The sequence below is a fragment of the Salvelinus sp. IW2-2015 genome, linkage group LG15 (assembly GCF_002910315.2).
Source record: "Salvelinus sp. IW2-2015 linkage group LG15, ASM291031v2, whole genome shotgun sequence".
Taxonomy (NCBI): domain Eukaryota; kingdom Metazoa; phylum Chordata; class Actinopteri; order Salmoniformes; family Salmonidae; genus Salvelinus; species Salvelinus sp. IW2-2015.
Genome location: NC_036855.1, coordinates 43,411,812 through 43,435,520, shown reverse-complemented (window position 1 = coordinate 43,435,520; position 23,709 = coordinate 43,411,812). Strand labels below are relative to the sequence as shown.

General features: G+C 42.9%; 2 protein-coding genes across 6 annotated transcripts in view; both read right to left on the bottom strand.

Moving 5' to 3' along the window:
• Nucleotides 1-2,795: 2,795 nt before the first annotated feature.
• On the bottom strand, nt 2,796-6,770 carry barhl1a (BarH-like homeobox 1a). Its single transcript, XM_024001343.2, has 3 exons — nt 6,236-6,770; nt 4,946-5,159; nt 2,796-4,476 (listed from the first exon to the last, which is right to left on the bottom strand). The coding sequence occupies exons 1-3, from the start codon at nt 6,675-6,677 to the stop codon at nt 4,197-4,199; spliced, it is 936 nt and encodes a 311-aa protein (XP_023857111.1). The 5' UTR covers nt 6,678-6,770; the 3' UTR covers nt 2,796-4,196.
• A 1,801-nt stretch (nt 6,771-8,571) lies between these two features.
• Nucleotides 8,572-23,709, bottom strand: part of cfap77 (cilia and flagella associated protein 77) — a 76,273-nt gene continuing 61,135 nt past the window's right edge. For 2 of the 5 annotated variants that reach the window (XM_024001100.2, XM_070447155.1), the window contains exons 5-7: nt 11,321-11,426; nt 10,825-10,926; nt 8,572-9,179 (exon numbers count right to left, since the gene is read on the bottom strand). In XM_024001100.2, the coding sequence (XP_023856868.1) occupies nt 9,057-9,179; nt 10,825-10,926; nt 11,321-11,426 (331 nt within the window). In that variant the 3' untranslated portion in view covers nt 8,572-9,056. Of the gene's footprint in view, nt 9,180-10,824; nt 10,927-11,320; nt 11,427-20,537; nt 21,290-23,709 lie in introns of those variants that run through there. The other 3 variants (XM_024001102.2, XM_070447156.1, XM_024001101.2) reach the window with 3 other exon arrangements.

The window sequence follows — 23,709 nt, the reverse complement described above, 5'->3', positions numbered from 1 at the left end:
GTCTGGGCCGACAGCCTTTGAGGGTTAACGCGGTTAAATGTTTTACTCACGTTGGCTGCGGTGAAGGAAAGCCCACACCGCAGGTTTTGGTATCGGGCCRTGTCAGTGGCACTGTATTGTCCTCAACGCGAGCAAAGAAGTTTAGTTTGTCTGGGAGAAAGACGTCGGTGTCCGCGACGGGGCTGGTTTTCGTTTTGTAATCCATGATTGACTGTAGACTGCCACATACGTCTCGTGTCTGAGCCGTTGAATTGCGACTCTACTTTGTCTCTATTCTGACGCTTAACTTGATTGGGGCATCGGGTTAATCTCCCTCTTAATAAGCAAGTAATTCTAAAACACTAAGAAATGTTGATATTTAATAAATTACAAATTACATGACCCTCCCCTGGACTAGATTTAGAAAATACTAAACCCTCCCCTTGACTGAAATTGAAAAATCACGGCCCTCCCTCATTTTCCTCCAGGTACCCATTATGTCAATTTTTATCCATCCCTAATTTGTTCACTTCTAACCTAAACACATTGTCTTTTTGTTTTAATCGTTGGGGGCCATTTCACAGGTTTGGTTGGCTTGAATTTCACCAATCGCCAGGTAGAGTAGCTTTCAAGCCGGGCTGAGGAGTCAGGAGTGTTGCGTGCGTCGCCGCTGACCAGCTGTCCCGTCCAAGTCTCTCCACGGTCATATCAGGCAGTATCGTCTGGTCACCAGCTGTTACTGTATTTTGGCCAAGAGCCCAAGACACCATCACCAGCACTTTGGGGGGAGTCATTCACAATGCTGTGATAATCGCTCATTTAATATTTTATTGACTAATTGTTTGGCAAATCTATTGTTGACAAATAACGTTAGCTGTTCAGATGGTCCGCCACAACATTAGTTATAGCCTACAACTACCAGACTACTGCCATAATGACAATTTGTTTTAAGCAATTCCAAGTGGGTTTGTCACTATTGATTAGACGTACAGTTGATGTCGGAAGTTTACATACACCTTAGCCAAATACATTTAAACTCAGTTTTTCACAATTCCTGACATTTAATCAGAGTAAAAATTCCCTGCCTTAGGTCAGTTAGGATCACCACTTTATTTTAAGAATGTGAAATGTCAGAATAATAGTAGAGAATGATTTATTTCAGTTGTATTTCTTTCATCACATTCCCAGTGGGTCAGAAGTTTACATACACTCAATTACTATTTGGTAGCATTGCCTTTAAATTGTTTAACTTGGGTCAAATGTTTTTGGTAGCCTTCCACAAGCTTCCCACAATAAGTTGGGGGAATTTTGGCCCATTCCTCCTGACAGAGCTGGTGTAACAGAGTCAGGTTTGTAGGCCTCCTTGCTCGCACACGCTTTTTCAGTTCTGCCCACACATTTTCTATAGGATTGAGGTCAGGGCTTTGATGGCCCTGTCTCTTATACACATCTAGATGTGTATAAGAGACAGTGTTGCTTCAATATATCCACATAATTTTCTTCCCTCATGATGCCATCTATTTTGTAAAGTGCACCAGTCCCTCCTGCAGCAAAGCACCCCCACAACATGATGCTGCCACCCCCATGCTTCACGGTTGGGATGGTGTTCTTCGGCTTGCAAGCATCCCCCTTTTTCCTCCAAACATAACGATGGTCATTATGACCAAACAGTTCTATTTTTGTTTCATCAGACCAGAGGACATTTCTCCAAAAAGTACAATGTTTGTCTCCATGTGCAGTTGCAAACCGTAGTCTGGCTTTTTTATGGCGGTTTTGGAGCAGTGGCTTCTTCCTTGCTGAGCGGCCTTTCAGGTTATGTCGATATAGGACTTGTTTTACTATGGATATAGATACTTTTGTACCTGTTTCCTCCAGCATCTTCACAAAGTCCTTTGCTGTTGTTCTGGGATTGATTTGCACTTTTCGCACCAAAGTACATTAATCTCTAGGAGACAGAACGCGTCTCCTTCCTGAGCGGTATGATGGCTGCGTGGTCCCATGGTGTTTATACTTGCACACTATTGTTTGTACAGATCAACGTGGTACCTTCAGGCGTTTGGAAATTGCTCCCAAGGATGAACCAGACTTGTGGAGGTCTACAATTTTTTTTTAAATTTTTTTCTGAGGTCTTAGCTGATTTTCCCATGATATCAAGCAAAGAGGCACTGAGTTTGAAGGTAGGCCTTGAAATACATCCACAGGGACACCTCCAATTGACTCAAATGATGTCAGTTAGCCTATCAGAAGCTTCTAAAGCCATTACATAATTTTCTGGAATTTTCCAAGCTGTTTAAAGGCACAGTCAACTTAGTGTATGTAAACTTCTGACCCACTGGAATTGTGATACAGTGAATTATAAGTGAAATATTCGGTTTGTAAACAATTGTTGGAAAAATTACTTGTGTCATGCACAAAGTAATGTCCTAACTGACTTGCCAAAACTATAGTTTGTTAACAAGAAATGTGTGGAGTGGTTGAAAAACGACTTTTAAAGACACCAACCTTAGTGTATGTAAACTTCTGACTTCAACTGTATTTCTAAGGGATTACTTTAATTCTCTGTGTGGTTTAGAAATGAACAAGAATTTTGTGAAGTTTCAGCTCTCAACCAAGTGCATTTTAGATATGAACACTTGATTGGAATTAGATTTTGCAACTTAAATCAAGTGTAAAATGCAGGCTATAGGTAGCCTTCTGCAAAACATCAATTTTTACCAAATCTGATATTAATTTGACAGCTAATTGTCGAATTCACCTTCATATTTTTATTTTACATGTAGGCTATAATTTAAGAGTTACGTTTGTCAACACACCATTTCTGACCGTTCCCACTTAATTTGGCTTACAATAAAAGGGCTTTATCATTTTCACAATTTCACAGTATTATTCCAACATAGTGTATATATATATAAAACAAAAGTTATGTTTTTGACTGCATTGGGCCTTTATTAAAGAACATTTAGTTGTATGTTTAGAGATGAAAGAGGAGAGTGTGCTGAAGCGGAAGGTTGCTGGTTCAAATATCCGAGCGACAAGATGAAAAATATTCTGTGCCCTTGAGCAAGGCACTAAACGCTAATTTGCTCCAGGGCCTCCTACTACTATGGCTGACCATGTAAAACAACACATTTAACAGCACCTATCTGGGGTTGTTTTGTGCACCAGAGGCAGCGGCTAGACCACCCTAGGCCACGTTTTGCTTTCATTTCTAATGATTCCTTAATTTAATTTTAACCATATAGAGGCCAGTGTGCAATTCTGTGCCCATTGATTGGCTAACATGACTCCCTGTCAAAATAAAAGTTAAACAGGCCTAATAAAATAAAAACTCAGTCTAGACTAACTGTACTAAATCTTCTTTCGACCACATATTTTGAGTGAAGGGTAATTTTTGTAGAACGTATTTATACATTTAAAAAACGTAAATACATCCCCTTGTTTTGGCTTTAACTGGGATAGGATACCTTGAAACAACCAGATGACATTGCGCGAACAATTTCAAATTAGGCTACATCTTTCATCTTCAAAAAGTTTCACTGTTGCCCCATGCCCAATATTGGTCGTCCAATTTGAGCGGAACGAAAAATTAATGTCATATTGAATTAAATGCTAAAGATAAATCTGGAACGTAGGCCCCCACATCTCCATTATTTGCAAATATCATGGACATATATATTGTTATAAACATAGGCTGTAACCACGTGTTTATTTTTGTTATTTTTGTTTTTAGAGAATAACAGGGCTCTATTCAATCTATCGCTTAAGCGTTACAGATTGCGTGATCGAAAAGCTCATTTCCGATGGGGGCCGACATGCAGCGTTTATCGTGGATGCAGTATACACAAATGTGGGAAGATTGCCTTTGCCAGCTCTAACGCAGAATTTCAGCAATACAAATTTGATCCAGACCCAAATTTGTGCTAACACAAAATAGCATTTTGGCCTCAATCCAATAATTTCACGTTGATGAAAGAGCCTTTTCGTCAGCCTAAAAAAAATATGAAAGCCCGCTCTGAAACACACAATGTTCAATTCGCCTACACATTGGCCTACAAACATGTTTGTCATATTTTCCCCTAAGCCAAACAGTTCACTACATTTCACAAATATCGACCCAAATAAAAGTTTTGACTTTCAAAGTCATGTAATTTTGTTCATGTGCAGTCCCATTTGTTTGTCAGCGAGGAGCTTGCGTGGGTGCTGACAGCTATGTCCGTTCATCGATGTGTAGGTCGAGGGAGGACCCCAGATAGAGAGGAGAGCGGCTCCCCGCCTCCCTGAAGACCATGCAGGGGGATTCGTGGAAACAGAGGACGCTGGATAGGTGGTGGTGCCGAGGGTCCTCTGTACAGATATAAGCCCGCTGTGGTATCTAGGTTCGAAACCAGACGTTGTGAGTAAAAATATGGCGAGGGAAACATTCTTTGAAGAGTCGAGTAGTTGCCAGCTTCGGCCAACAATTCCAGTCCAACCGCGGTCTGTCGCTTCCATTTCGTTCTAAAAGGAAAATTAGGGTTTAGAGAAAAAAATTAAGCTATTTATTTGGCCATCGTTATCTGCTATTATAACAAGCAGGAGGAAATAGAATTGGATGTAGCCCAGAATTTTTCATAGGCCTACTTTACTCACCCAACAGGCCTGTTTATTAAATAAACAATGTAGCTACATTAGGGGAAAATGTCAAATCTCCTCACAGTTGACAGCCATTTTTGGGGTAAATAATAATTATAGCAATTGTGTAATAACAGCACGGCACTTCAATTATTGATACAGAATGCAGTAATTGATTATGCATGTATTCATGTGTTGTCCGTAATTGTGTTACTTGTAATTTCTTCACAACGGACTTAGAGGACTTAGACAAAACTATATGTTTGTAATAACATATTTTTGAGTGGCTGAATCCAATAACTAGGCCTACTTACATTAATTACAAATTACGGTTTCGATCTGTCTTGCAACTCACCGTCTGTTCTGGTACCAAGTTTTGACCTGAGTGTCGCTGAGGTTGAGCGAAGCTGCCAACTCCATTCTGTCCTGCACACTCAGATATTTCTGCCGTTCGAAGCTGCGCTCGAGCTGGGCCAGCTGGTGATCACTGAAAGCGGTTCGAGCTTTCCGGGGCTTCTTCAGCCGAGACGACGGACTGTCCCTGCTGCTGTCCATGTCACGGTCTCGCGCTAAAATTCATGAACATGTATTTACAATTAGATACATGACCAAAATATAACCAGAATCATAAAGGATAGAATTGTGATCTGCACATTTTCCGGTTAGCCTACAATCTTAGTTATGATTGGACAGGGATTTCAAGGGCTATAGGCCTATAACTGCCACATAAAATATCTCGGTTGTTTCCATGGTTATTGCACAGTGGATATGTGAAGCGCGAAAACTGGTTTTTATATGGGCTGATCTGATTCTCAGGGAGTACAATAATCCAGTTAATTGATCCACAAGGGATGAAAACCAGTCAACTGACTGGCGCGACTTCACAGGACCGTGGATAAATCCGAAATATAGAGCTGACAATATCCTCGGGTTACAAATCTGATTATCAGGTAGACAAATTGCACCCAAACCCCGAACAATTGGATGTATCGGTGGAAGATAAACCAACTAGAGAGAGAGAGAGACAATCTGATATACGAAACACCACTCATCCATGCAATGAAAACCAGTCATCATAGGCATTTATATTGGTCAATGTAAGGATGAGATGATGGTTTGACGCACACGCACACACTTTCAGGTTGATCACAAATAAGGAACGGTCTATAATATTAAAGTGGCCTATAATAGTCCTAGTCAAATTACATTATTATTATCATATTTATGTTAGCTGCAGCCATAGTCAATTAACCACGCTGAATACATTGTTTACGCTTAAAGGCCTTATTGAACAAATCATCATATAGGACTATACTTGGACTTTTTCTGTTTGCATTTTCAAAATAAGTGGCTTTAAAGGCAGTTAAATGGGCGCGCAATTTAATTTTCTCTCAATATAAATACTAATGTATTGAAAGTAGGCCTACAAACCAAGGGTATTGGGCTATATGCCTAATGCCTTCATATAATTGATGAACTAATATGATAGCCTAGTTTTTTTAATTAACGTTTTTTTTCTTTAATTTATAAGACATTCGGCTATTTATAGGCCTATCATAATTTGACAATTCTTAAAACAGCCGTCTATATGAGCGATTTACTCACTGTCAACTTATTTTACGGACTGTCAAGTAATAAAGCTTACCTTTGTATTCATTGTCCGAGGACGAGTTGCTGTCGATTTTATCCATAAAGTCGTCCGCTATTTTGGACTCAAAATGCTCGGAGTCTGGCATGGGATGTTCATGACTCTTGTATGGGGCACATGCTGCAAGTGGTTTGTTACAGTCTGCAAGAATATCCCGAATAAGAAAAGATGATGCGACTGTCCGTGGCTGGGGCAGTTGCCCATGCTGTAGCGAGGACTCCAGTGCAAAATCATGTCTGTGCATTGCATCTTCGACAGATTTCGGTCGCGGGGAGAGAGGAGATGAGCAGCCGMTTTCCAGGACGGACCTCGGGCTTAACTCCAGTGGACACCGGCATTTTTCGATCGAACTTTCTCCTTTCAAAATGTRTAGGCTTGCTGGTCTGTGAGACAGCAGAGAGTCAACACCAAAACTCGACCCGTTTGTGGAGACCTCCATGATAAATATAAATATGAACAGGGCAACTGGGTAATTTCGTACTTTTAAACTACAATTTGAGACCAAGTCAACTGTCCAGTTGGAAAATCCCAAAACAACTTTGACCAGGCAATTTGTTTTTATCCACTTTCCGTCATTAGGCCTACGCGTTTTACTGCAGCGTGTCTGTAGAAATATATGTTTATGTTCTGAAAACGACACTGTAGGCTATTCTCCCCCCCCCCAAAAAAGTATCCTAGCTTAATAATAGCCTAATTCCACATGTTTTGTAGAGTAAACTTCCCCATGTAAGGGAAGGACCTCAACCAGTTAGCGAGTTCATTTCAGCACCAGTCTTAAGGTCCATGCAGTCTGCAGTCACGTCCTGCCTTTGAGGAAACCGGGAGACTCTGACGACACGAACAAACATGATGGGCTTACTGGTACTGTATATGGGTGATGTTGTGGCCCCCAAGAAAACAGAAAATAATAGACAAAGTCCCCTAGTGACCCTGTTCACAACTAAAGCACAATTGTCAGCTTTTAAAGGTGTCTCTAACAGTCTTACACAATGCCCTGAGCCCATTGGCTCAGAGAGTTTTTGGTGATAACTGAGGGGAGGAGGAGTGGGGGGGAAGGGTGGATTCAACCACTACCACCCTGTTTCATCTCACTCCTCATTACTGTAAATATGATACAGATATTTGGCCTGGGCATAATAAATTATATCTCCGTACAGATATTTTCCACACTGATTCATTACACCTTTACCAACGCTGGCAATAGTCCTCTGGTAACCTAGATGTACCTTTTCCTTGGTAATCCATGTCTAACAGGGTTGTTTATGTTTTCACTTCTTGCCACTGCAGAAATATGTATTTCAATGTTTACATATTCATATTTGTTGAATTGGCATGTTAGGTGTAGGTAAAATGGGGGGGGCATGTATGTCAGTTCCTCCCAGTCTGATATTTAAGGAGATGTAGCAGATGAGGATCTATGAAACTCACTCCTTAGCCTGCAGTAGCGCAACAGGTTAGAATGCTTCAGGAGGCCTGTCATGTGTATTTGTGAGGCAGAGGTCCCGAGTTTCTCATCTTGGTATGAGCTGGCTCGGGAGAAAGCGGTATGGCTTAGCAATCAGCGTGACGCCCTTTATAATGGTGCTGTGATCTGCAGTTGTGCTCAGCTCATCTACTGGGGTTGCTGTGGAGTGAGTTTGGGAGTGTCAGGTATATGTACTGAACAAAAATAAATACGCAACATGTAAAAGTGTTGGTCCCATGTCTCATGAGCTGAAATAACACAATGCCACAGATGTCTCAAGTTTTGAAGTAGTGTGCAATTGGCATGCTGACTGCAGGAATGTCCACCAGAGCTGTTGCCAGAGAATGGAATGTTCATCTCTCTACCAGAAGCCGTTTTATGTTGATTTAGAGAATATGGCTGTACTTCCAACCAGCCTCAAAACCGCAGACCACATGTAACCACGCCAGCCCAGGACCTCCACATCCAGCTTCTTCACCTGCGGGATTGTCTGAGACCAGCCAGCTGTACAGCTGATGAAACTGAGCTGTATGTCTGTCTGTAATAAAGCCCTTTTGTGTGGAAAAACTCATTCTGATTTTTTCCAGGCCCACCCATGGCTGCGCCACTGCCCAGTCATTAAATCTATAGATTAGGGCCTATTTAATTTTTTTCAATTTACTGATTTCCTTACATGTACAGTAAATCAGTAAAATCGATGAAATTGTTGCTTTTTTGTTCAGTATACATATAGTATTGTACCATATGTATAGGTTGTGGTTTTCCTTATATTATGCTAATGAACATAGAAAACATTATTTTCTATGTAGGCAAACAAACAGAAAATAGAATATATGAATTTATTGAAATAAATGACTCTAAATCAGTCTGACTTTTCCATTAAATGTTTTATACTCGGAACACAACCAGAGAAAATGATTTATAGCCAAGCTATGACCTAATAACAAACAGTGAAAAGTGAAGCAATATTAGCATATTTTAATAACTTTTTTCCTTTAATAATATTTTTCCTTTATTTTTCCTGGAACACATATTCATACCATTTGAGTGTTTTGTACTTTACCTTCTCGCTGAGTTAAAGAGTAGTGTAGTCTACAAACATTATATTACAAACCCTTGTGGTGGTAACAGTGTAAGTCTGGCCAGAAGTACAATATCTGTTGTTTTTTTGCCAATCTGTAATTGAGGGGTTTTAGAAATCAGTAAAATCCCATGATAATATTGTCAGTATCAGTAATACATATAGGTTGATTGCATCTGAGAGCAATTTGATTAAGGCCGGTTGGAAAATAAGACTTTGCCCCCTACTCCCTACCCAAACAGTTACTACATAGACTCTTCTCTATGTATGTTTTAGCCCACAGTGTAGGTTCCCTGGCCCAGCTGTCCTGTCCGTGCCACTGAGTCTGAGAAGTGTGCATTGAAGGCCTTCTTTCTAGCATATGGATCCCGGAAGGTGTCCAGAGCTGGGCCAACCTGCAGATAAGAGACGAACAGTGATGGTGAGTTTGGCTTGTAAAGAGATATGACATGGTTAGTTTGACCAGATTTACATAGAGATATGTTATGGTGAGTTTGACTTGGCCCAGTCTTATATGGCAATGTTTTATATAGAGATATGTAGGAAAGTCTTGTGTATATATAGATATGACTCTGGGCTCTTCGATCAATCCATCCTGCCAGATAGGGCTCAACACTGGAAACAAAATGAAAGCGACCTGCCATGTGGATTAACTCCAATGTGTGAGTAAACCCACTGAAAGATGTGATGGAGAGTTTGAGGAGCACATCTAATGCATCTCCACCGGCTCTTCTCACTCTTTCCTCCAGTCATTTAGATTTCTGTGTGTGGATTGTGGAAGAGTACTGTATAAAATACGTTTAGAATTTGGAATAAAAGTTGTTCTCAGATATGGAGTGCCATTTAATCCTGCAAGTACACAATTTTTTCTTACGTTTGACATGTTGCAAATCGCTTGTAGGATGCTTCAAATACAGAGAAAACAGTTCCTATCAATCAGTTCCCTTATCAAATCTACAAGTAAGAAAAAAGCACAGTGTAACTTTGCCTGTGTGTCATTTGTTTATTTAAATATTTACTTGTTTGTTATGTTGTCTTTGTTTGGTAAGAAATCATGTATCCTGTGGAACCATAGTATCTTATTGAAACAGGGAAGAAAAAACAAGCGATTCAACAAAGATAGAATTGAGAGAAGCAAAAGAAAAATGACAACACAAACAAACAAATGATGAGTAGATGAAACGCGGATCACGCCGGAAAAGTCAGGGATGCAAATGTCGAACCCAGAGCAATCAGAAATGCTACTTGACAGAAAATACTGAGGATTGTTAAGTATTTTATAAGGTTAACATTCGCCTTTCACCGTCAGCTGTCAGACAAGAAAGACTTTAGTGGTGCGCATGCCGCCAAAATAAACCTTAAATCGCCTCATTAAAGCTGACAGGCATAGAATGCAGACCTCGCCACCAGGCAGCACGCCACCCCATTTTGTGTGTAATTTCCACCAAAAATATATATGCAGGAATGGGAAAATATTGGGGAAGTAAAGTTAGGTGGGGAAGACTGTGTGTGTGTGCGCAGATTGTTAGCGTGGCAGGAGGCTGATTCCCCCATAATTGGAAGCAGTGGCCATTGTCAATGGAGTATTTTCATTGCCTCGCTGACAGGTAGAGCCGTCACAATGATAGCCCACTTGTCAGTGTAAAACACCAATAAAAACACATCACTTTTGATTTAATTGGAGGCCTGTGCTAGCCATGAAGTAGGTGAGCGAGGGGGATCACTGAGGGTGTGTGGGTCTACGTGTGCCTGTGTGTTGTAAATGAAGGGGAGGAAATCTTAAATTTGACTATAAACATTCCCTAAGGCAGTCTATTCTTTATTCTGCTCCCCTTCCCTATTTTGCCTTCCATTCCTCACTGATTCCCTATGGACTGTGTGTAGAAATGCCTTCAGCAGACCAGGATACACCTCTCTCACTCACACACACACACGCACGCACGGTAATAGAACAACTACAATAATACTGGTTAGGCTGTCTAGGCTGGAGTGTTGGTGACCCTGTAGCTGTGCTCTGGTGTTACTGTACTGGGCTTTTACCTGCTGGAAGCGGGGAAGCTTCCACAGCGGGGTGGACTCAGGCATGGGCCGACTCTTCCTCAACAGAGTTGTCCGTGTCTCCTGGATGCGGCCCAGCTTAGGCTGCAAGGATAGCCACGCCAGAAGAGAAATGGACATACATATAAATACTTATTCTACCACCACTACAAGTACGACTTACTACTATTGCTGGTAATACCTTCTCCAAAACAGGCTATATAAAATTATACAAATATAACCCCTTCCTTGCGTGCCAGTCTTCAGGATTCAGAGTGCATATGAGTTGGGCTCAATTCAGTTTTCAATAAAGTAAATTCAGGAAGTAAATAGACATTCAATTCATGAATGGAAAAATGCTCATAGGAAGCAATAAGCAATTTCAGAATCCACCCCCCGAATTGAAAACGGAATTGACCCAAACCCTGGAGCACACTGCTCCTGGCTACCTTTAAACCAGCCTCCTCTCCTTTCCTCTCCACTCGTCCCCAAATCTCACCAAGTTTAGCTGCCTCTCCTCCAGGGCTCTCTTCTTGGCCTGCTGCTCCTCTAACCAGTCCTGGGCGTACTTGTGCTCCAGCAGCTCACAGATGGGAGTGGAAGGCCTGAGACGACACAACACAACACAGGACTGACATTGACCTGACTGACTGTCCTAGGGGACCACTAGAAGAGGGACCTCTTTGATGCAGCTGAAAAATGTGAATGTGGCTGCATCTGAAATCACTTCCTACCAACTTGGCACAAACTGGTTGAATCAACATTGTTTCAACGTCATTTGTCAACGTATTGTGACATGGAAAATACATTGGGTTTCAAAAAAGTAATCAGTGTAAACTGTTCTTTTGAGGGTAAAATTTAAACCACAGGATTATGTCATCAAGGTAACCAAATATCAACAAAGACAAATCTTGTATAAAATGTTTAATTAGTACCTTTAAAACGTCAGATCTTCAACATTATATCCACTATGAGAAAAAAACAGGCTGTGCAGTACCTCCTACTGGATAATTAATCTATCTACAGTTACCCTTTGGTTTCCCATCAAGGATTTGAACTAAGCCCAGCTTAGCTAGGATATTTGTCACTGACTATCACCAATGTGCTATCGTGGGAACGATTGTTGAGAATGGATCTCGAATAAAAAGGAAAATAGATTCATTGTTGCTATCGAAGTCACTCCAAAGGGTAGGTTTAACAAAGCAAATTAAATGTGCCCATACTTTATCACTCATATACTGTATAATCAATAATGCTATTTAAGCCTATAGCATTTACAAAGTCATCAACAGCTATTGTTTCATCAACCCAGAATAAAAAAATGAACAATACAATAAGCCTAGGGTTTCAAGCTCCAGTTGATTTCAAATTTAATAACATGTAGTGATATTGAATTATGTGTTTAGTTGTCAACGCAACCTAATATAAACATTTCAAGGAGATTCATGTTCTGTGTGGATTGTTCCATCTGTGTCACTGATTAGTCTGGCTTTATTTCCAGTATTTTTTTAAATTTCAAATTAATAATTTATGTTTTGGATTCATGTCTCGAGATTGAAATACAATAAATAGCCTATTAATTATGTGTTGGATTCACGTCTCCAACTCGACCAAAAGTTAAAGAATGGGCTGAGATGTAAATATCTCCTTTAAATGTTGATATTTAGTTGCATTGTCAACCAAACACAATTGGATATTACTTTTGTAGTACAGTAAATAGCCTAAAGTTAAGGTGATCTTTTAAAAAATATATATGTACATAAATATATATTTTTTTACCCCCTTTTTCTCTCCAATTTCGAACTTGTCTCATCTCTGCAACTCCCCAAAGTGCTCGGGAGGCGAAGGTCGAGTCATGCGTCCCCCGAAACATTACTCGCCAAACCGCGCTTCTTAATAACACCCGCCTGCTTAACCCAGAAGCCAGCCGCACCAATGTGCCGGAGGAAACACTTTTCACCTGACTACCGAGGTCAGCCTAGAGGCGCCCGGCCCGCCACAAGAAGTCCCTAGAGCACAATGAGCCAAGTAAAGCCCCACTGGCCAAACCCTCCCCTAACCCAGACGACACTGGGCCAATTGTGCGTCACCCTATGGGACTCCCGATCACGGCCGGTAGTGATACCTTCTGGGATCGAACCCGGGTCATAAGTGACTCTAGTACTGAGATGAGGTGATGCCTCTAGCACTGCGATGCAGTGCCTTAGGCGGCTGCGCCACTTGGGAGGCCCAAGTTAAGGCTATCTTACAAACTAATGTGATATTCAACCTTAAAATGAGTAACACATCCACAGCCACATTTTGAGGCTACTGTAACTATACACAGATGCATCTTGCCCATAGGGTGCACAAGAGCACGTGCCCCCTCTGATTTGTCTTGTAATTTCTTTTTACTAAACTTCATTTTTATTCCCAGGTTTTTCATAATTATTTATAAAAATATCTGTCAGCTGTATTTTGCGGAGGGGGCACATTGACTGTACAATGCAGAGAGTACCCCCCCCCTCCCTATTCTCCCCAGTAAGTTTTTCCTTCTAAGGTGCACCACAGAACAAAAGAGAGTGTGTAGAGTGACACACAGCATTTAAATTGATTTTAGCTGTCGGTGATGGGCAGAACTCAGAGGAGGTATCTTTGCTAAATTAATTTGATCTAGCTTTGTAGCCTATTGATTCCTTCTCGATGAATAAATAAAATGGAAATGGAAAAAAGTATGTGGACACCTGCTCGTCGAACATCTCATTCCAAAATCATGGGCATTAATATGGTCCCCCCTTTGCTGCTATAACAGCCTCTTCTGGGAAGGCTTTCCATTAGATGTTGGAACATTTCTGCGGGGACTTGTTTCCATTCAGCCACAAGAGCATTAGTGAGGTTGGACACTGATGTTGGGCGATTAGGTCTGGCTCGCAGTCTGCGTTCCAATTCATCCCAAAGGTGTTTGAAGGGGTTGAGGTCAGTGCTCTGTGAAGGCCAGTCAAGTTCTTCCACACAGATCTTGACAAACCATTTCTGTATGGACCCTACTTTGTGCAGGGGACATTGTCATGCTGAACAGGAAAGCACCATCCCCAAACTGTTGCCACAAAGTTGGAAACAGACAATTTTTACGTGCTACGTGCTTCAGCACTCGGCGGTCCCGTTCTGTAAGCTTGTGTGGCCTACCACTACGCGGCTGAGCCGTTGTTGCACCTAGACGTTTCCACATCACAATAACAGCACTTACAGTTGACCCGGGCAGCTCTAGCAGGGCAGAAATTTGACCAACTGACTTGTTGGAAAGGTGGCATCCTATGGCGGTGCCACATTGAAAGTAGCTGAGCTCTTCAGTAAGGCCATTCTACTGCCAATCTACTGATTTTATACACCTGTCAGCAACGGATGTGCCTGAAATAGCCAAATTCACTAATTTGAAGGGGTGTCCACACACTATAAACTCAGCAAAAAAAGAAACGTCCCTTTTTCAGGACCCTGTCTTTCAAAGATAATTTGTAAAAATCCAAATAACTTCACAGATCTTCATTGTAAAGGGTTTAAACACTGTTTCCCATGCTTGTTCAATGAACCATAAACAATTAATGAACATGCACCTGTGGAACGGTCGTTAAGACACCAAAAGCTTAAGGACGGTAGGCAATTAAGGTCACAGTTATGAAAACTTAGGACACTAAAGAGGCCTTTCTACTGACTCTGAAAAATACAAACATTAAGATGCCCAGGGTCCCTGCTCATCTGCGTGAATGTGCCTTAGGCATGCTGCAAGGAGGCATGAGGACTGCAGATGTGGCCAGGGCAATAAATTGCAATGTCCGTACTGTGAGATGCCTAAAACAGAGCGACAGGGAGACAGGACGGACAGCTGATCAGACCACGTGTAACAACACTTGCACAGGATCGGTACATCCAAACATCACACCTGCGGGACAGGTACAGGATGGCAACAACAACTGCCCGAGTTACACCAGGAACGCACAATCCCCCCATCAGTGCTCAGACTGTCCGCAATAGGCTTAGAGAGGCTGGACTGAGGGCTTGTAGGCCTGTTGTAAGGCAGGTCCTCACCAGACATCACCGGCAACAACGTCGCCTATGGGCACAAACCCACCATCGCTGGACCAGACAGGACTGGCAAAAGTGCTCTTCACTGACGAGTCGCGGTTTTGTCTCACCAGGGGTGAGGGTCGGATTCGCGTTTATCGTCGGAGGAATGAGCATTACACCAAGGCCTGTACTCTGCAGCATGATCGATTTGGAGGTGGATGGTCCGTCATTGTCTGGGGCGGTGTGTCACAGCATCATCGGACTGAGCTTGTTGTCATTGCAGGCAATCTCAATGCTATGCGTTACAGGGAAGACATCCTCCCTCATGTGGTACCCTTCCTGCAGGCTGTGATTTCCTGCAAGACAGGAATGTCAATGTTCTGCCATGGCCAGCAAAGAGCCTGGATCTCAATCCCATTGAGTACATCTGAGACCTGTTGGATCGGAGGGTAAGGGCTAGGGCCATTACCCCCAGAAATGTCTGGGAACTTGTAGGTGCCTTGGTGGAAGAGTGGGGTAACATCTCAAGGCAAGAACTGGCAAATCTGGTGTAGTCCATGAGGAGGAGATGCACAGCAGCCGGTGGCCACACCAGATACTGACTGTTACTTTTGATTTTGACCCCCCATTTGTTCAGGGACACATTATTCCATTTCTGTTAGTCACATGTCTGTGGAACTTGTTCAGTTCATGCCTCAGTTGTTGAATGTTGTTATGTTCATCCAAATATTTACAGCTGTTAAGTTTGCTGAAAATAAACACATTTGACAGTGAGAGGACATTTCTTTTTTTGTTGAGTTTATAGAAAAGTATCTCCCAACCACAATTAGCTACTAAGCCATTTCAGGCTATCAAAGTTAGAGTAGTTTGTCTAACAATCTTTGCTGGCATACCTGCTGGCAAGGTTGCTAGATTTTAGAAAAGCAAGCAATTATTAAATGTACTGAACAAGACTTGCATTCCTTTCAAATAATTTACCCAGATTTTAGCAGAGAAGCATATTTAGTTTCTTTAAAAAAATAACCACCAGTCAGGAGGATACAGACATCTCAAGAGGTATGCTTGGATAGGCAGAAAAATACTTGGTTTAAATGTAATCTGATACCTTATGATAATATCATGATATTTGTGTATTGTACTGAACAAACATATAAACGCAACACATTCAAATATTTTACTGAGTTACAATTCCTATAACGAAATCAATCAATTTAAATAAATTCATTAGGGCCTGATCTATGGATTTCACATGACTGGGAATACAGATATGCATCTGTTGGTCACAGATACCTTTTTTAAAAAGGTAGGGGCGTGGATCAGAAAACCAGTCAGTAGTGACACATCTCCATGCAGCGTGACACATCTCCATTGCATGTTGATTGTTTCCTGTGGAATGTTGTCCCACTCCTCTTCAATGGCTGTGCGAAGTTGCTGGATATTGGCTGGAACTGGAACAAGCTGTCGTACACGTCAATCCAGAGCATCCCAAACATGCTCAATGGGTGACATGTCTGGTGAGTATGCAGGCCATGAAACTCAGACATTTTCAGCTTCCAGGAATTGTGTACAGACCCTTGTGACATTGGGCCGTGTATTATCATGCTGAAACATGAGGTGATGGCACGACAATGGACCTCAGGATCTCGTGAAGGTATCTCTGTGCATTCAAATTGCCATTGATAAAATGCAATTGTGTTCATTCTTCGTAGCTTATGCCTGCCCATACATAACCCCACCGCCACCATGGGGCACTCTGTGTACAACGTTGACATCAGCAAACCACTCGCCCACCCGACGCCATACACGTGGTCTGCGGTTGTGAGGCCGGTTGCACATGCAGCCAAATTCTCTACAACAACATTGGTAGAGAAATGAACATTCAATTATCTGGCAACAGCTCTGGTGAACATTCCTGCAGTCAGCATTCCAACTGCGCGCTCCCTTAAAACTTAAGACATCTGTGTTGTCACAAAACTGCACATTTTAKWGTGGCCTTTTGTCCCCAACACAAAGTGCACCTGTGTAATGATCATGCTGTTTAATCAGCTTCTTGATATGCCACACCTGTCAGGTGGATGGTTTATCTTGGCAAGGAGACATGCTCTCTAACAGAGATGTAAACAAATTTGTACACAAAACTTTTTGGGCATATGGAACATTTCTGGGATCTTTTATTTCAGCTCATGAAACATGGGACCAACACTTTACATGTTACATTTTATTTTTGTTCAGTATATTTAATATACAGGGTTGGGCAGTAACAGATTTTTTAAACGGATAACAAAAACAATGCAACTGTAATCCGTTACGTTACCAGCTAAAATATTGTAATCAGATTACAGATACTTAAAAAAAAACTTGATTACTTTTAAAGCGGTAATCTGCAGTAGAAAAAATAACAAAGTGGCTTTTCCATCTGTGGTTCAGTAAAAATCTGAGGGATGGGGCTGGTGAATTTTAGATAAATAAGCTTTTTGTGCTTATGGAACATTTCTGGGATCTTTTATTTCAGCTCATGAAACATGTGACTAAACACTTTACAAGTTGCCTTCATGTTTTTTTTCAGTGTAAATATCATGCCATAATATGCACCTGCATTGACGTGTTATGATTCCATGTACTGCGTTGTAATTTGGATGTAATATCCTAGGCATGTTAGTGCAGTATATTGAGATGTGTGATTTATAACAGTCAAAATGACACCCTCATTAAAATGACAATTGAACAGGTAAATAAGTATGCTTAGATAACCTATGCAGAAAATATACAATTAGACATAATGAATATGATTCTAGATTGTTTGAAAAATCGTGCCCCCTCTAAGATAATGGGTGCATGACACCCCTGACTATACATTTATTCTGGTGTAATCATATAAAGCATGCATGTTCAAGACACAGCAGCATTCATAGGTTGTCGCAGGCATAGCCGCAGGAAGTAGGGGTGCTGAGGGTGCTGCAGCATTCCCTGACCCCCCCCACCCCCCCCCCCATAAAATGTATAAACTTGCCCATTATTACTCCTATATTTGCGGAGAAAAACTCAGCAAAAACTCTTCAGCAAGCCCCCCACCACCTTTGTTTTTCTATTGGAATTTTGTTGTGCTTTTAGATGGTTGAATGCATACTGATAACAGATTGGAAATTCAACTTTTGGCTGTCTTTTTGGGTGAATATAGGTTGGAATCTCATTGATCAATGTCTCAACCAAATATTATCCAATAATTGATGTTGAAATAATCTGATGTGCACAGTGGGTATTCTCTAAATAGTGCACTACTTTTGACCAAGGCCCAAATGGGTGCCAGCTCCACCCCCCGTGGTGACTTTTATTGCTTCATTAGTGCACGCCACATGCCCCTGCACTCATCCCCTCTCCACGAGCCCTAATAAAGTTGGACAGGGGTGCTACAGGAGCCCCGCTACAAGCAGCCTGGTCTGGAGAAGAGGAGAGAGTATTGGTCCCTGCCCGTCCTGTCTGCCTGGATCTGAGCATTCCTCTTTTCTATCATGGCGGAAATAAGACCACCTAGAGCGGAGTGTAAGCATTCCTTCTCCAATTTCATAAGTGTGATTAAAGAGTCACTCACAAGTGTAGAGAGTGACTGTTATAGGATGTTATGTTCTCCTTCAGAATACATAGCTCTAGGACTGTGTGTGTTGTTATCATCATCATCAGCATCAGTGTGTTGTCATATGCATGGGGGAAGGGGGGCTTCAGTAGTAGGATCCTAACTCATGCACACAAGAGTTCACCTTGGCATTTGGTGGATAGGGTGTGGAACCAAACAAGTCCCCAGGGAACCATGATTTTATCTGTCATGGTTCCCCCCTCCCTCCCCGTGACCCTGCCTCAGCCCCCTCACAGGCCCAAGCGTCAAGATAGAAGAAGATAAACCTTCCCCTGACACCAAGAGGGGAAAAAGAGAGAGGGATGGGGAAATACTCGGAGAAGGAGAGCAACTGCACACAAGGGCGTTAGCCAAATAATCCTGCTCCATTTTACGGATCCATTGCCCACAAGGAGGGAGAAGATAGACAGGATTCTTGGAACCTATGCCCATTTGCCTCATCGTAACAATCCCTGCATTTGAGGATTTTCATGATACCAGTATTGCAACACTCAGAAGTATTATGGCTAGGAAACAAAACATGAAGCTGACATCGGCCAGGATTCATTTAAAGGCCCGTTGAAGCACTGCGCAACCAGCGATGTACCTATTGAAGATAATTTCCCTGACATTCGCAGAGATCACATTCATGGTAAATACTTGATGTCAGCCAATCGTAAATTACCTTTAAAAGTGAAGGGCAATGCACTTGAACTGAATGACAGCCTTATTTGTTGAGCAAAAGTGCTAATGTTCCAAACACACAGCCTTCTGTTGTCACCAAGAGTAACATTTGTTTATTTCCGGAGGACCATAGAGTTTAGTCTGCTTCGTGTTTTCTTTTTTTGCCATGGAAAATTGAGTTTTGTGGTATCAACGTATACTGGTATTGTGACAATCCTACTACAATTAGGATGTGATGTGAGATCCCCTGTCACATGATGGTGGAGGCATCATTTTCTTTCTCACATAGTCCCTCTACCACCCCATGCCCTCCCACTCTTTTCCATCCCCAGCCTCCGCTCTCAGCCAGTGGCTATGTCGTGTGAGAGCCAGCAGGATCAGACAATAGGAATTAACACGTCCACTTCCATAATGTCTTTCTTAAACCAATTCCAAGTATCAAAATGCACAGTGAAAGAATATGTGTGGATGATGGGCTTTATATTTCTATAATTTGTCTCCAGACCCATGTCAGCATTGAGTTTATTTTTACAGGGACAGTGCACATTAATCAACGTTTCAGTAAAAGTGCCGGTTTTAGCCAGCCGGCTAATTTTAAACCGCAGTCCCTGCGCAGGTTATTAAAAACAATTACAATATAGACAATCATTGAGCAGTGAGCACACGCAGAGCAACATAGGACAAGAAAGACGTAGCATACAGACAGAGCAACATAGAACAAAAAACAACATTGCAATGCTTTTCAAAGTACTGACTAAATACTGACTGAACGCTCCATAGTACTAACTGAATGCTTTATAGTACTGGCTGTGAATGCTTCATAGCAGGAATGGAGTGCTGCCGAAATGTGGAGGAGCGGCACTCCCTAATTGTTTTCAATTTGAGAATACATGGACCTGGTAAAAATATTTCTGATAGATTCTCAATAAATTATATTTAATTACCACTAAAATTCCATGAAAACTATAGAATGACCAACTAAGTAAATATGTAGGCTACAGCAGCCTATAGGAAGGTAAATGGTGGTTTCTTCCCTGTCTTCCATCTCTGGCGGATAAATAATCGTAACATTTAAAACTATAAAAATAAGACTCATAAATATAAAAAAGTAGTAACAAAGACTAATAGAAACAAATTTGTGTTGATTTGGCACACGAGCATCAATACATTACCCATCCCCCAACACTGTCAACCAAGAGTCAAGACTAAACCGATTCACCTTGGTGGTGTGCAGACTGGTTTTATATTATTCTTAACGATTTCGCACAATCCAGAAAAAAAATGCTACAATATGTCTGTGAAACTATATTGTAGCAGGCTCAAGGGTGTGGGGTTTCCACGTCACCAAGTTCAATAACCAAACACGCACAGGGAGCACAACTAGAATGCAAATGGGGGAATTTATTAGGGATATTTGCACACGGGGGGATCCAGCAACCAGTTCACAACGGGCAATCGTACAGATAATTCTCCCGCTTCTCACACTCTCCATAACAGGCGTTTCCCTCTCGGTCAGCCTGCTTCCTCTTATCCCCAAGCGCTTAAAGCTCCACCAGCTTGCCTCGTTGGGGCAGGAAGTCCATATAAGGTGCGGGGGTGGAGCCAGCGGGCTGCACCCCTGAGCCTTTTATCCCCCCCAGCTCCCTAGAGCATCCCTCCTGGAGAGGGTATCAGCATTTCCATGGGCTGCACCTGATCTGTGGACGACAGAGAAAGCAAAGAGCTGTAAGGAAAGGAACCAGCGAGTGATCCGGGTGTTACTGTCCTTATTCCGTGACATCCAAACCAGTGGTTGTGCCGTCCCAATAAGTAATATTTTAGAGTCTCCAGCGCCCACGTGATCGCAAGACATTCTTTCTCCACAGTGGAATATCTTTGTTCCCTCGGCAACAGCTTCCGACTAATGTATACAATTGGGTGTTCCTCACCTTCTTGTAGCTGTTATAGGACGGGCACCCACCCCTGTTTCGGTTGCATCGGTCTGTATCACCAGTGGTTTGGAGTAGTCCGGCGTCACCAGCACGGGTCCAGAACACAGGGCTCCCTTTAGGCCCTGGAAATCTTTCTCCGTCTCCTCTGTCCACATCACCTGGGCGGGCAGACAGCTCCTGGTCAGATCTGTCAGGGGGCTGGCTAGGGAGGCAAAGTGGGGGATAAATCTCTGGTAGTAACTAGTCAACCCCATAAACGTACTGTGAGCTGACCAAGTAATTGGGCGTCACTCTAAAGCGGGAAGGTGGAACAAACGAGTCAGGAGTAGGTTTTCTTGATTGAACAAAGTTCTATATTGAGGACATTTGGTCAACACAAACACTCCAACAGAATCAATGAAACTCTCCAAAGGAAAAAACATATATCTTCTTCTCCAGAGCAAAACAGGAACACAATACGATTGTCTTTAAACTACCACAAAAAGTCACGACATTGTCACCGTCTTAATGGTTCTTCCTAGATAGCTCCTCTGTCTCGGTGGCCATCTTCCAGAGATAGTCCCCCTTCTTGCTGGTTCCATACTCTCTCTTATAGGGGAAGGAGAATATCTCATTAGTAGTGTCAGCTGTGCTTAATTGCCTCTGGTTCACTTGTCTCCCATGCCTTGTTGGGCTACCATCCGTGAGCCCAGCCTGCCCTCTGGTGGTCCTTCCACAGTACGTACCTGCTTCTTGGTGAGGGGGCGTGGCCAGTCCTGAATCGCCTCCATTTTCTTCACCTGGGGTTTTACACATCCCCTCCCGAGTACCCCAGGTACTCAGCCTCCCGCCCCCTGTAAGGCCTGCAATACCACGCTCACCTGGTTTAGATGGGTCTCCCACTCGCTCCCATGGATTACAATATCGAGGTAGGCCGCCGCGTACTCGCGATGGGGACGGAGAACCCGGTCCATCAACCTCTGGAAGGTGGGCGGGGCCCGTGCAACCCAAAGGGCAGCTTCCTGTTGTGGGACAGCCCATCAGGGGTGGCAAAAGCAGTTTTCTCCCTAACCTCGGGAGCTAAGGGCGCCTGCCAATAACCCTTCGTCAGGTCGAGCGTGCTGATAAATCAGGCAGTCCCTAGCCGTTCTATTAGTTAATTAATTCGGGGCATGGTGTAGGCGAACTTTGAGAGTTCGGCACCATCACTATGGGGCTGCACCACTCACTCTTCAATGATTCCAGCTTACAACATTGTTGGAGAAAGCTGAGGGTTCAGCCTTCCGTGGTTGTCCTCTGTGCAGTACCTCCAAAGCCACCTGTTGATCTTCCACCAGTTCCACTAGCTGATCCTCTTTCTGCTGGTTAGCTTGGCTTACTAACTCTTTAGCTTCGAACGGGAGAGAGCGTAGAAATAGATCTATGACCACTTTCTCGATGGGCGTGATCGTCAGTGGTTCAGCAGTTAGCCAGTTCTTGGCCAGCCTAATCACATCATGTATTTGCGGTCGGGGGGGCGCTGTGACATCATACACCCAATCATGGAATCTTTGCGCCCTGCTAATCAGGGTGTAACCATACCGGCGCAGGATTTACTTTTTCAGACCCTCATAATGCGTCGCCTGGTCAGCAGTCAGATTCTGATAGGTATTTTGTGCCGCGCTTGACAGGAAGGGTGATAGCAGGCTGGCCCATTGCTCATGGGGCCATTTCTCCCTAGCCCCCGTCCTCTCGAAGGCTTGGAGGTAAGCCTCGATGTTGTCAGCCCCTGTCAGTTTCAGTATAAACATACAGGGTTTTGGGACGAGGCGTTGCTGCACCTGCATGGGCAGCTGTCAGCTGGCTGAGTTCAGCTCGCAGGAGAGCGGTCTGCTGACGCTGTTCCTCCAGCAGCTCCCAATGCATAGCTTGTTGCGTTATGTTCACCAATGCTTCCATTATGCTCTGTGTCTGTTTAGTTATTGAGCTTGGTTTGCTATGCCCGTATTCTCCATCACATGTAGCAGGCTCAAGGGTGTGGGGTCTCCACAAGTTCAATAACCAAACACGGGTAATCGTACAGATAATTTACACGCTCCATAACACGCGTTTCCCTCTCGGTCCTCTCCCTCTTTGTGCAGCCCGCTTCCTCTTTTATCCCAAAGCACTCAATGGCTTAATTATCCACCAGCTTGCCTTGTTGGGGCAGGAAGTCCATATAAGACTTGTGKGTGGAGCCAGCAGGCTGCAAGATATTTTCCTTCAATCACCACTCCCCTCACCTCTCCTTGCTATCTGCAAAAATATATTCACAGTATTATGAATGAATTGTGGTTTATTTAGGAGCATTTCGTAGTGTGACTGATTTTACTAATTGCATTAGTACTGTACAAAGTTAGAGGTGCGCTATTTGATAGATTCTCCCGCTCCCCGTATCTCAGGCTTCCAGTGGGGGGACCTGAGGTCAACCTACCCCCCCTCCCATCTCATACTTCTGAGTGGGAGACGTTCCCAGGCAGTAGCCTGCCTAGCTCACAAACTAGAATCAGGGGGCCCACTCCGACAAGGTTAATTGACCCACAGTCCCACACGGTGACATGATATCATTGACGTGACGTGCAAATGAGCGATAGAAAACCGATCGCGCAAATGTCACCATTCCAA